At 44.2% G+C, this 14138-nt stretch overlaps 2 protein-coding genes across 2 annotated transcripts in view; one reads left to right on the forward strand and one right to left on the reverse strand.

Annotated features, from left to right (window-relative positions):
• Irbp (Inverted repeat-binding protein) overlaps positions 1 to 4160 on the reverse strand; it is a 31955-nt gene extending 27795 nt beyond the window's left edge. Inside the window, exons 1-5 of the mRNA XM_050184492.2 lie at positions 4061 to 4160; positions 3550 to 3649; positions 3367 to 3468; positions 880 to 954; positions 77 to 179 (exon numbers count right to left, since the gene is read on the reverse strand). Of these exons, the coding sequence (XP_050040449.1) occupies positions 77 to 179; positions 880 to 954; positions 3367 to 3468; positions 3550 to 3609 (340 nt within the window). The 5' untranslated portion in view covers positions 3610 to 3649; positions 4061 to 4160. The remainder of the gene's footprint in view (positions 1 to 76; positions 180 to 879; positions 955 to 3366; positions 3469 to 3549; positions 3650 to 4060) is intronic.
• An 87-nt stretch (positions 4161 to 4247) lies between these two features.
• The window catches only part of LOC126537476 (uncharacterized), a 34653-nt gene continuing 24762 nt past the window's right edge, over positions 4248 to 14138 (forward strand). The window contains exons 1-5 of the mRNA XM_050184494.2: positions 4248 to 4705; positions 4799 to 4892; positions 5049 to 5257; positions 5456 to 5587; positions 9516 to 9656. Coding sequence (XP_050040451.1) covers positions 4624 to 4705; positions 4799 to 4892; positions 5049 to 5257; positions 5456 to 5587; positions 9516 to 9656 — 658 coding nt within the window. The 5' untranslated portion in view covers positions 4248 to 4623. The remainder of the gene's footprint in view (positions 4706 to 4798; positions 4893 to 5048; positions 5258 to 5455; positions 5588 to 9515; positions 9657 to 14138) is intronic.

Consider the following 14138-nt stretch of genomic DNA (forward strand, 5'->3'; position numbering starts at 1 on the left):
AAGAGAAACAGTGCAAATGGACACTGGATACACCAATAAGGACAAAAGGAGGAGAGGTCTGTCACATTTACCATACCTGCAATCAGCTTCTCCAGCTTCAGAACAGTTTCCGCACCTGGACATTCAAGGTCTTGCAGCACAAACACATTCTTGAAGCGATTGGGATTGCTGTCTTTGTCCTTGTTAATGCCAAAGGTGAAAGCAAAGCCGCAGGTGAAAAATATTAGACACTGTTGCAGGCTGGTGAAAAGCAACTGGTTCAGGCATGTCCTTAGTATGACTTCAAAAGATATGAAGAGCAGTGAAACAGGAAATTGAGAAAGTCAGCTTCAGATGGCATTGACTTCATTGGGCATCCATGAACTTAAATTTTTGTGCAAATACACGAATGAAATTAGTGCACAAATGTTCCAAAATAAAGTTTAAAAAAATATTAAAATAAATAATGTTCCAAATGAAGGGCTATCCTTAAAAGAAAAACAAAAAACGATTTGGCGGCAACACATTAGGGACAGCTAAAATTGTAGTCAATTATAATTTGCATTTGTGTTGTGATTAGGTTGCTTACCCAAAATTCACACCTGTGCCCTATGGTGAAAGCACCTATAGCTAAATACTTCATACGCACATAGCTTAAAATTTTGGTGCCTCACCAATGAGACCTTGAGCAAAGGTTTAAATCTGTCACAAAAGATATCACAAGACGCCAAGAAATACAGAATGTGCTGGACCACTGTTCTTGATGTTTGGAAGGACAATTAAATCTCCAAAGCATGGTAGGTAATTGCAATGTCATCAGCATGCTTTCATCTTCCTTTACAGTCCATTATAATCAAGATTAAATCATTCCAAACAGCTATGAAACTGACCATTACTCACCGTGCCAAAAAGTACTATCCCCACAAGGTCTTTTGGACTGCTTGTGATCTTGTTCAGCATCGTGCACTTCGCAGCCTAAGTTAATAAAAACAGCCTTTTAAACACTCGTGTAATGTGTAAAACAAAGCCCAAGTTTCACGAAAAAGTACTACTGGCATACTAATGCAGGTGCTTCAGGAGGCAATGTAAATTCTTGTGGGCTAATGATAAGAAAATAAGAAAACAACATTCTACAAATAATATGGAGTCCTTCAATTACTTCATGCTGCCACTTACAACCGGCTCACTTTTTTTTATTTTGCATATACATTTTATTTCCATTTTCAATGTTGAAATAAAGAAGGGAGGACTGCTCCCTTCCTTGCCGGCAGTACACATGTTCAGACTGCAGGAGAGCCTCTTGGCATTATCCAGGGCTTTCACGGGTTTTTCAGGTGGCCGCTGGAGCTATCTCAAGGTTTCTTAGGAGTGATAGGGAGATCTCAATATCATGCACTTCATTAGTGCAGAAACTCAGGCTATTTGATCACTCACGATCACCTAATAACAGCACGCTATATGCGGAATGTAACGTAGAAGAGACATACACGCCCCTTCCATGTTATGTCCCTTATTTTACATGCTGTTTTTAGACGAGTCTAAATGTATCGAAGAATCGGGAGCATATAACTTCTGTTAGCTGCGAGTGAATCAAGGGTATCAGATCCACAAAATTTGTGAGTTTTTCTTTTTTTGGTAAGGGAACCTATGACATGTTAAATCATATTGTGAATCTGCTTCTCTTTACAAGAAAATTAAAGGGAAATGTTATAGTTCAATGAGGTTGATATGTTAACCATTTTAAATGGCAAATATGTCTGTATTATCATAAGTGAAGGATGTGTTCGCCAGAAAAAGATACAAAAAGAAAATTCAGCTGATAATTATGGCTATGGTAGCTTCCTACAATGTAATAATATTTTGGCAGCAAATGCTCAATGCTAGCTAACTTTTTACAAACAAGAAAGCATTATGTAATTCTTTAAAGTGTGCAAAGATTCAACCTGGTGGATTTTATTTATTTTGCTGCACAAAAATGAACAAAATATATCATCATCATCATCACCATTATCAGCAGCAGCAGCAGCCTATTTTATGTCCACTGCAGGAAGAAGGCCTCTTCCTGCGATCTCTAATTATTCTTGTCCTGTGCCAACTGATTCCAACTAGCACCCACGAATTTCCCAACTTCATCGCCCCACCTAGACTGTCGTCGACTGCGCTTCCCTTCTCTTGGTACCCATTCTGTAACCCTAATGGTCCAACGGTTATCTAACTGGCACATTACATGATCTGCTCAGCTCCATTTTTCTCTCTTAATGTCGATTAGAATATCGGCTATACCTGTTTGCTCTCTGATGCTAACCGCTCTCTTTCTGTCTCTTAACGTTATGCCTAGCATTCTTCGTTCCATCGCTCTTTGCACGGTCCTTAACTTGTTCTCAAGCTTCTTTGTTAGTCTCCAAGTCTCTGCTCCATACGTCAGCACATCAGCATGACAAAGATATATCAATACGCCTAAAATCCATGATGCCACACTGACCTCATTGGCACAGTGGCTTGGGCACAAAGTTCTAAACAAGGAGTTCTGCCTTGCTTTCCACCTTTCATAATGAACACTTCATCACAAATAAATTAGGTTTTCATTGAATAATTAAGCAGTTAGCAATAATTTGGTGCATTAGTTCGTTTCTATATTTTACTTTGAACAAAATGAAGCCTTCAGCTGAAAGTGGCACTGTCCTGTGCAGATTGTCCTTGTTTGTTTCACACTGTTTGTAGAGGTGAGAGCTTATGAATTTCCTCACATCAACTGAGCATGTGTTGGTGGGCTAGTTGGTTAAGCATGATTACAAAGACGGCGCCGAATAAAACAACACACGAAGAAGGGGAACACGAGACAGCACGTGCTGTCTCGTGTTCCCCTTCTTCGTGTGTTGTTTTATTCGGCGCCGTCTTTGTAATCATTCCTCACATCAGTTGTTTTTGGACATGGTGCTCTGTCCTGAGAAATCATTGGGTCCGAATTAACTAAAAGCCCCTTTTCAATAAAACAGCTTCAACATGCATTGAAAATACAGGGGCCAACAGAAATTTTGAATTTTGTATGAATTACTCGAAATTTTGAATTGTATTAGTTCCAATTATTCTGTCTCTATTGCAGTTTTGATGGATGGAGAAGCAGGATGGAGAAGTATCGGCATTTGCCCTTCCGATTTTGGCTCTCAATGTCGTTATAGTATATTTTCGTTATGTGTTCAATATGTGGAGGAGTAAGGTCGGGCTCTTGACATTTTTAGCACGCAAGGTGAAAAAGCACTTTCTCAGCATAAACCTCGAAGGCAGCATATTCTGAAGACTGCATGTTACGTATACTTATAGTGTTAGATACACTTCATGTTTTTACACTTTTCGCGAGACAAAAAGTTAAAAAGGAAATTTTTTCACCTTAATGCACTGCACGAAGGCAGTGTCACCATCGATGTCTTCAAACATGCTTTCAGTAGCATCGATAAGGAACAGGATACCGTCCACTGCCTGCCCATAGTCCTGTCAAAAAGTGCCATTTTTCGTTGGTTAGAACAATGCGAATATGGAAATGCTCGCGCGTGATAAAGACAGGAACGGTACCACGGTGCTACTTTCATCTTCGCTCTCGTCATCATCCTGGCGCATCCACGTTTGATCCATGCTAACTGCACTCACACCCGCGCAGTACACTGAGATTTTGCTAAAACGAAAGCAAAAGTACATTATTAAGCAAAACAAACGAACTGTAGACAGTATGCGAAATATCTCAACATTAGGCCATATTTCCGACGCTATAAGTTAAGGACAACGATGCTCTGACACAACTCACAAAAACCGGCTAGCCGTAGTTAACTCTGTTCACCACGATCAGCTAGGAATTCAGCGATGTCATCACAAAATATTGTGACAAGTTGGGAGGTATCTTGTGGCGTTACCGCCTAATGGCAAAGCTTGCAGGAGATTTCGATGAGTTAACAGGCGTTTCGGCTGTCAGAAGTGCTTACTGCACGCTCTCCTACAGTGCAAAGCGGCAACAAACTTTAGTCATAGCACGCTCCAACGGCTCGTTCTATTTATTAGGTGAGCTCTGATCCTAGGAATCTGGACTTACTTCTGCGGACGACGCAAACCATTAAACTCTATAATCTACAGCGAACCACAACAGTTTCACCGAGAAACGCCAAGCAGCGCAAACCCGCGAACTGAACATCCAAACAGCCGCTTTTCACGCATGCGTTGGATCACGTGACAGAATCAACAACATCCTGATACGGTTCAATTTTCTTTTAAACACTTTTAACGAATTCAGCTTTTCAATTTAACAAAATAAATCCGACCAGTATTACGCACTGTTCAAAGTAGATTTTTCATCTTTTTTTTTTTTAACGGAAAATTGCTTTCCTCGCATTCCTGTTTTGGCAGAATAGAGAGGCGAAGCTGTTGGCAACACGAATAATGTTTATGCTTTGAGGGTTGTGTGTGTTTTGTTGTAGTAGTGTATAACGCTGTTAAGTTTATTCCCACCTTATTGCGTAGAAGATTAAGATCTTTACGTCGTTTTGCCGGATGCCAGAAAGAGAAGCGAAGGTTTCTATTCTAGGAAAAGTCGCTTGGATTCAGAGCAGTCGTCCATCCTAGCGTTTCTGCGAATGCTGCCTTGATGCGTTTGTATAGATGGATGTCCTCCCTAGTTTTCGCGAATTGTTTGCAGTTGTGGTTCTTTTTGGTGCAATACGTGGGTCCTCCGAGTCGGAAGGTAAGTACCCGATCGCCGGATCAATGTGTGTGAAAGCTTCGCCGATATTCTGTTGTGCGAGTCATGATAAACGTGAAGACGGTATCGTTCCAGGTAAAGAGCTCGTAATAACCGTCCCGTCTGGCAAGGTAGCGCGGCGAGTTGATGATGACCTGAACCTTACCTGCAAAGTCGCCTCTGATGAAAGGTAAGCGCCTTTCGTATGCTCACCGTCACAGCTCGGGTGTTTCCAAACGTGTAACGTTGCATTGACTACACCTCATGCACGGATGCCAAGCGCTTAACCTCGGAATGGTTGCGTTAGGTTCATTTCCTTTTCTTTCGTTGCTTTTTTTTTCTTCAGGTTCCACATAACATGGGTTACTCGCCAGGACAAGATGCGCCAGGCGCATCGAATCAAGATAGAGTCTGAACATTTCAACGAAAAGACAGTGACCATCTATCATCTGGAAGAACCCGACACCGGGTGGTACACATGCGTCGCACGCCACCACGATTCCAATGTTAACCGAGTGTTCAACAGAACGGTCTATGTGTCCGTGTCAACTTACGGTGAGCTTTGCATGGGTTATGCGGAATGTTTTCTCTTTGGAGCAATTGCTAAAGAGAGTTAACGTTGCTGGAACCCAGAACCTTCATGGCGAGATACTTGGCACTTGTTTTTTGAAGTTTAATCCTGCGCCTTCCGTGTTGTAGAAATTCTGCCACTACGTTGACAGTGCTAATTACCACTGCTTTTTCATTTTTTAGCATCATCTGGCAGGCGGCCTTGCTACAACCAGTCCTTTGTGTGTGGCAATGGGTACTGCATTCCGAAACGATATGCCTGTGACGGTCACGTCGACTGCCATGACAGTTCTGATGAAGCACCCAAGCACTGCGGTAGGTTTTGAAGTAAATTGTGAACATTTGCTTGTGCAGTAGAAATGCTTCGTGAAAAATTTTGCGCCTGTTTAACAGTTGCTGCATCATTGCATTACAAAGCCATACTCTCTTGTACATGCTGTGCTTGCTGAATCACGAAAAGACTGCCGTCGTCTATGCAGATGCCACTTACGTAGTGCAAGAGTCATGATATTTAGGGCAGGGTAACGGCAGAGCTTTCCAATCACGCATGATTGGCAGTGGGGGGGGGGGGGGGTGAAAGCTCTCTGTGGGCTAGAAACAGTAGAGTTCACCTGTGTCAGTTAAGGGTGTGTGAGTATTTGAAACATTTGAATAGTGAATTGAATAATACCCTATTCGATTGAGTCTTCAAATTGAATAGTAACTGTTCCTAAATACAAATTTCCAAACACTTCAGATGGTCACATGTGCTCTATCAAACAAAACTGATGTCAACATGCAATAAATTTCATCCTTGCAGCATAGTAGATGTAAAATTTGAATAGTTACGTAGTGGAGCAGGCTACGTCACATAGGGAATCATATTATACTGGCTAAACCGTGATAATTCACACACTGTGAAGAGGCCTGTATGGATGAGCAAGCCGCTTATTTTTCTGTAATGCTCTATATGGTGATTAAATGAAAAACACTTCCTAAGCTGCAATGTAATGACAGAAATTGGGGAACAAAGGAACTTTTTGGCGAGCCAGTTAAGTTCCCCTCCCACCTCCATTTACTTGTTGTCAAAAGTGTGAAACTTGTTGTCAAAATGTTTCTTGTTGTCAAAATGTGAAACTGGTCCGGCTGGCAGAACAGATGGGCCACAATGCAAGAAGGCAGAAAAATAAGGTATGCAGAAACCATCGAAGGATGATTGTCAAAGTCAAGCAGTAGCTTCCCAATAGACCTGTTGAGATACGCTGCTGAGGACACTTATCAGTTAGCTCGATGCGCAACCAGCACTGAAATTTTTGTACCAACAGCAGCACCATAACATGCAACTTAGTGAGCGGTGGAAACAATTTACCGTAGCACATGCTACGATTTTGCGTCGGAAAATGCACTGCTGACCTTGAAGCGTACGTGTCCAGTCGACCTGGCACTGGTGTGCTGTAATGAAGGAGTGCACGCGCTTTTCAACACGTGTATGGCCATGGACAGCTAGCTTCGTCGAAGCATACATCGGGCTAAAGCCAACATTGATTCATCCATGTGTCCGTTATAGTCAAATGTGTCCTGTCATCATAGTGGCATCCCTACCGGATGGTGTCGGCACATTTTGGAGGCAAAAAAGCTTTGTTTTGAAAACACATTATTATCCTTTGTGAGGGTGCATATTGCACTCTGCTGTCAGGATTGGCCTGCCAAGTTGCCACCTTTGACTGCAGTTTCCAGAATTGGCCCACTTTAGTTGACCTACGGCTGTCCACAAGAAGTGAAGCGTCAAAGAAAGCTTTGCTTTAAAATGTAATTTTAACGTTACTGCTCTCCAGTGCTCTCATTTTTCCTGAGGGCATGTGGGAGCAAGGTGTGTGCTAGGGGGAAAGCAACATGTAAGAGTGGGGAGTTGAGTGTGATGCAAAATCTTGTAGCTTTAATCTCCTCCTGCTTTGCATTTATTCAACATTTTTGAAAACTTCTGGTAGTTTTGTAGGAACAAGCTTCAAAACTAGCCTAGTCCAGTGCAGCACGGTGTCTCAGTGAATGGATACAAGTGTCGCAAGGTGATCAAAAGCTGGTGTGTTGTGCTTATGCGATGAAAAAAAAGAAAGTGCCTGTTGAGGCTTAGACAATAGAAGGGAATATATGACAACCTGGCTTGCTCTGGAAGAGTGTGTCATAGCAGCTACTGCAATCTCACATGTGGTGTACAGCATTTTTGATATCACCTTGAGGCCAAATTACTTGGTAAAGAAAGCTTGGTAATAAAAATGCTTTTCTGTGCATAGGAAGCCTATTTAATTGCCAGTTTCAAGCAGTGATGCTTATGTCATTCGAAGCATGAAAAACCAAAGCATACAGTGTTCATCCGTAAAGTAATGAGACTGCCTGAGACTGGCCCTGCAGCCGCCAGTAGCGCATTCCCCAGGTGTGGGATTTGTGGTGGGGGTTTTGAGTTAAGTAATGCACCTGGTGGCAGTCGCGTCCGAGCTCTGATGCAGTGAAGAGCTGAAGTGGCGCAAGAGCAGCTTTTGAGTTTTTGTCATGACAGAAAATGTCACAAAAGGAGCGTTCGCTGGAGCAATGGTATGCGATTAAATTTTGCTTTCACCTGGGCAAAACCACTTCCGAGACACTTGCCTTTGTTAAAGAGGCTTACAAGGACGACTCCCTGTCAAGGGCAAGGGCCCAGGTTCTCCGGTGGTTCAGTGAGTTCAAGAACAGACGGGAGACCGTTGAAGACATAGAGCAATCTGGATGCCCTTCAACGGGTGGGTTCGACAAAAATGTGGCCAAGGTAAAGAATCTCCTGGACTCCGACTATCGTTTAAGTGCCACATTATTCGCCAAAGGCCTCTACGTGTGCGAAACGACGGTTAACAATATTATTTCTGAAAATTTGAACATGTGGAAGGTTTGCTTGAAATTGGTACCAAAAGTGCTGAGTGATGAACAAAAATAACAAGTTGACGTTTCCCGTTAGATGTTGGTGCAGTTAGAAAGTGAATGGGACTTTTTAGATGGCGTAATAACAGGCGACGAATCATGGGCATTCCAGTACGACCCCGAGACCAAGCGATAATGTTTGGAGTGGCGCACCGCAAACTCCCTGTGGTTCAAGAAAGTGAGAATGTCGAAGTCCAAGGTAAAGACAATGTGCATTCTCTTTTTTGACAAGCGTGGAGTGGTCCACTAAGAATTTGTACCTTTGGGATGAACCGTCAGCACTGTGTTCTACAAAGTCCTTGAGCGTCTTCACAGAGCTGTCAAGCGGAAATGACCGGAGATTGCCAATCGCTGGAAGCTCCACCACGACAACAACCCAGCCCACACCACCTTTGTTGTGACTGGCTACTCAGGCCGCATAGGGGTTGCAACCTTGCTGCAGCCACCGTACAGTCCCGATGTGAGCCCGCCAGACTTTTTCCTATTCCCAAAGCTCAAGAGAAGCCTGAAAGGTCACCGTTTCATCGATGTTCCCACCATCCAACGGGCTGTCACAGAGTCTCTAAAAGTGATTATGGCCGATGACTTCCAGGGAGCCTTTGCAGCATGGGAATTGCATTGGCAGCAGTGTATTGACACCCAAAGAGACTATTTTGAAGAATTTTAATAATATGCACTGATTGGATCAATAAAGTCTTTTTACTAGACACAATCTCATTACTTTATGGAGAAACCCTGTAAATCTTGGTCGGCAGCTTGGCAACTTGGTACGACAGCATTTTTACAATGCAAAGCAATATCATACAAGGAAGGACCTTCAACTGAAAGTTAGATTCAGAAGGAACAGTCTACTTATAGTCATTATTTCATCAGAGGAACTCACATTGAATAACACAAAAACAAACTGTAATGACTACACAAAAAATATCAATTTGAGTGACCATGCTTTAACAACAGATAGGCTGACTCTCTATCAAAAAGTTGATACGGAGTCCCCCACTGCGACATGCCTCATAATCAAATCGTGGTTTTGGCAAGTAAAACCCCAGAATTCAACTCTTTTTCAAAAGTTACGAATGTTGGACTTGCACATGCATTCCTTAGTTTTAAACATAAAAGGCCCTTATAACATTTTGAGTTGTGTGTTGCTTGGGCCTTGATAAAGTACTGTGTTCACTCCTGTCTGGTATGTTCTTCTCCTCATGTTTCACATGTGAGGCCCTTGCTTCAAGCCATAAATCTTCAGGCTTGACGCATAGGTGATTGGTTATTGCACATTGGGAAGTCAGAGTGTGGCACAAACCGTGTCGTCCAGGGCCTGACCCCTGCGAGGACAAGGTGCTCTGTGAAGATGGCCGCTGTCTGCCGCGCTCTCTATGCTGCGACCCTGCTACACAACCGGACTGCCGAGTCACCTATGTGCTCCCTTGCTGCAAAAAGTACCTGGCCAGCATAGGTAAGGCACCAGACCCGGTGGGTTAGACACCTTCCACACGAGATAAAAATTCAATGATATTGGTGTGTCCTGGTTCCCTATAGTAGTAAAAGGCATTACTGTTATCCTTTGTTCCCCAACTCCTTTTTCTTCGTTGCTTTCTTTTTATACAGCGTTAACTGTTATGGTTTCATTTCATTTTTCTTTTTTGGTCTATCCTGTGTGCATGTGAATTGACAGGTTCAAGGTCACATGCTGCAGTAGTTTGGCAACCTTGGCGTTGCACTGCTGAGCTTGAGGGGGTGGTGGCCGCATGTCTATGAGAGTGAAATTAAAAAAAAAAAGATCTTGTGTTCTTGCATTTAGGTGCACGTTAAAAAACACCAGTCGGTAAAAATTAATCTGAAGTACTCCACTATGGCCTGCCTCATTATCAGATCATGGTTCTGGGACGCAGAACTTCAGTACCTAACTGACAATTTAGACGTGGGGTCATGCCATCCTCGAAAAGTTTGAATTTGTGTAGTACTTTGGAAAAAGCAGGTTTAGAAGCTGGTAAAACTTATAAACATTGCTTGTTTGAAATGTAAAGGTTGTGAAGAGTTGCCAAATATAGAAAAACATTTCTGAAGTTGCTCTTCAGGCAGTTACACAATGCTTCAAAAATTTGTAATTGGTTACTGGGGAAAGATGGGAAAGTGTAACGGTTTGAAACTTTTCACAGTGTTGAGGTAGTCCCTTTGGATGATCATGATGATCTCAACATATCACTTGAGCAATAGGGAAACATTTTACAAAGGCTTGAGTAGACAAAGGTATTGCATCAGCACTCATGGCAGCAGAGGAGCACGGGCTGAGGTGGAGTGAAGCTGATGTCATGCGTGGTGCACAAAGGCTTTTGTGTAGTTATGTGAGGAGTGGCGCGGTACATGGTGTTGTTCTCGGACATAGAATGAGGTGTACTCATGATGGCCCTCATGATGGCCCTCTTTGTTCACCATGCCTGCAACATGGAAGCTTATATGTGAAGAGCAAAATGCCAATGTCTTGGTGCACATGTGGGGCTGGAGCTTGCTGGATCTTTCTGTTAGTGGAGGGACATTGTGCAGGAGTGCCATTTAACTGCTGTTGCTGTCTTTGATATACGAGGGTCATTCAACTTAATCCGGGACTTTTTTTTCTTTCCCGTTTTAAATGGATGCCTAGGCTGGAGGTTTCGTATGCAGCAGAAACTGGCTCCTGTGTCCTGTTACTGGAAGACTGCTATCTTTTCCCGCACTTCTGGTTAGACTGTTATTCAAGATGGCGGACAACAGTGTGAATGTCTACGTGGAACAGCGTGGTGTGATGAAGTTTTTAGTGAACGAGGGCGTAAAACCTGCTGAAATTTACGGAAGACTTCACGCTCAGTACGTTGATGTGACACTCAGTGGCAGTAAGACATTTGAATGGTGCAAGCGTTTCAAAGATGGCTGTATCTCTATTACTGACGATCGCGATCGCAGTGGATCACGGCCCTCAATAGTCATTCCTGAGAACATTCTGCACGTGGAGCAGCTCATTGTGGACAATCGTCGCATAACCTGTCGCGAAATTGCAAGGGTGTGTAATCTGTCGTTAGGAACAGTGAACACAATAATTCATGATCATTTGTTGTTCCGAAAAATGAGTGCACGCTGGGTCCCAAAGCAACTGTCTGCCTTTGACAGACAGAGAAGAGTTGAAATCTGTAGAGAACTGAAGGAATGCTATGAAAGGAAAGCCCAGGATTTTCTGAATCGCATCATGACATGTGACGAAAGATGGGTTCACCATTCCACCCCAGAATCCAAAAGAGCATCGATGCAGTGGAAGCATACGAATCACCACCTCCCAAGAAATTTCGAACAGCTGCGTCTGCTGGTAAAGTGATGGGAAGTGTACTTGGGGTTAACAGGGAATCATTTACGTTTATGTTTTACCTCATGGTGTCACTATCAACAGTGAGTATTACTGCCGTGTTCTGCGTGATGCGCGCAAGAGTTCACGGAAAAAACGTTCGGGTTTGATCACAAAGGGTGTGGTCTTTTTGCAAGACAATGCACGACCGCATACCACTCAACACACATTCCAAACAATCCGGGAACTTGGCTTTCAGATATTACCACACACACCCCTATAGTCCTGACTTAGCACCAAGCGATTTCCACCTGTTTGGGCACCTGAAGGAATTCCTTGGAGGAAAACATTTGAACACTGATGATGAAGTGAAGAATGGTGTCCTACAATGGTTCCATCGTAATAATAAATCTTTCTATGTCGAAGCATTTCAAGCGTTTGTTAAACGCTGGTATAGGTGTATAACTGTACCTGAAGATTATGTGGACAAATAAATCCACTTTCCACACTTTGAAATTTGTTCTACAGTCAACGACCGATTTTTCGGACCCTCTAGGGAACATAAAAACGCCCGAAAATTCAGGCAGTCCGAAAAAATGAATGCATGCAAAAAAATGCACCCTTTTTATTTTTTTCTCAGATCTAGAGGTAAAGGGCGAAGTAACAGGCTTCCGAAACCCTGCCACAGCATCAGTGAAGTGGCTATAAAAAGAGGCGTTCAAAAACTCTGTATGCAGCCGACTGCCGGTTTATTATGTACATGTGCATCGTGGGGCAGCCGGTGTTATTGCTGCAGTGGCTTGAAGAACTTGTTGATTGTTGTTTTGACGGCGTTCTGGTTGCATGCGATCATATTCGCCTCGATCTGAGCAAGGGTCATGTCAGCACTGTACACCGATGAAAGAGTCAACAGTGCTCGGCGCTTGTAGGTGAAAGAGTCAACTCGGCGCTTGTAGGTGGCGCAGGCATTGGCTCCTCATTTTCAACATCGGAGTCTTCTGAATCCCCCACAACCCGACGGACTATTTCCTCGTCAGTCAGTTCTGCGCGGAAGTCGAGCTCGTTGTCAGCGTCAACAAACTGTTCAAAAGTTATTTCCGTGGGTATGGAAACCCCAGCAGAGCGGAGGTCGTTGATCACGTCGTCCGACGGTACTGCTTTCCGCGCTTCGATGCCATCAGCGAGGACGACGAAGACGGAGTGGGTGCCATCGAAGGCAAGCGAAATCCTTAAGTTGCGAACAGTGGAGTTCGCTGACGAGCGTCGAAGCACCTAGGCCTAGCATCGCAGAGCACACTTGACACAACAGACAACCACACACCACGCTAGCCAAAATGTGGCCTGCGCAAACAAACAAACAAAATGGCGCCGCTCCGAAAACTCCGCCGGAGGCGGAAGTGCGGCCATGAACATAGCCAGCGTGGCCAGACCAAATCGGTGTGTGACGACTAGATACGGCTAGTTGTGGTTCAAAGTGGTGATATGCTTCGGCTGCAAGTGGATTTCCTTCTCAAGGGCGCTGCGCGAGGAGCCAAAAGACCTTCCGTCCGTCAAAAAGTCCGGAAAATTGGACGGCGGGGGGTTCGAGCGTACGAAACTTCAGATGTCCTTATACATTGATTCTATGGGGCTCGTGGTGGTGCTGCGAAGACGTCCGAAATATCAGGCATGTCCGAAAATTTGGGCGTCCGAAAATTCAGTCGTTGACTGTATTTGTTTTTAAAAGAAGTCCCGGATTGACTTGAACGACCCTCGTATGATTACTAATGGTTGCTCATATCTTCCTGGGTCTCCTAGGGGTTCTCAATGCCTTTTCTTGTGTTTGTGTGCGCAAGTGCAAAAAAAAGTTGAGATTTGAGATGATGTGAATGCACTTAATATGATGCGAGACTCCACAATTTGATGTCTAGACCTGTGTTATCTTCATGATTTAAAATTCTGCAGCCCTTCTATGCAGGCGAACAAGCTGACGAGAATAGCACATGATGGTGAACACGGTTTCTTGGTTTTCTCGTTATTGTGTGCATGACACCTATATGAACTCTTCTTCCCCGCAGGGGCGTCTGCGTCAGCAGACAATTGGTGTGTTGCGACACCACGTACCCGAGCACACGAGGGTTGGTCCCTCCCGCATGTAGCCGTGCGCGGCTCAGCTGTGTCCGGGGAAAGGGGGATCCTGGGGGTTGAGCCGATGCCGGGTGTTTGGACCTTTAAGGCCCCCCGGCGGAGGCAACACACCTCTTTGGCCTCTGCTTCATGTAGACAGCACCCCCGGACTGACCCACCCGGGGGAAATCGGCAGTCGCCTCTTCCTGTCTCTTTCTCCTCGAATCTTCGTGTTTCTCTCTCACTTTCTGGCCTTTCCTATCTTCTTCTCTCTTCTGTTTACTTCCTTTCTCCTTGGCGGCAAGGGTTAACCTTGTGTGGCTATCCTACCTTGGGTACACCATATTTGGTTATAGTGATGGCATACGACTGGTGTCATGCAGACTTGTGTGCAAGCTCTGCCGCGTCCCCTCGTTGGGCTCCATGGTGGGCGGTCGACGCTGTTGCCGAATTTTTATGCATTTACATGGAAACCTCTTTCCCCAAACTTCCTGATCGCCTTCAGGAACGAGGGCGCAC

Source organism: Dermacentor andersoni, chromosome 4, assembly GCF_023375885.2.
Source record: "Dermacentor andersoni chromosome 4, qqDerAnde1_hic_scaffold, whole genome shotgun sequence".
Taxonomy (NCBI): domain Eukaryota; kingdom Metazoa; phylum Arthropoda; class Arachnida; order Ixodida; family Ixodidae; genus Dermacentor; species Dermacentor andersoni.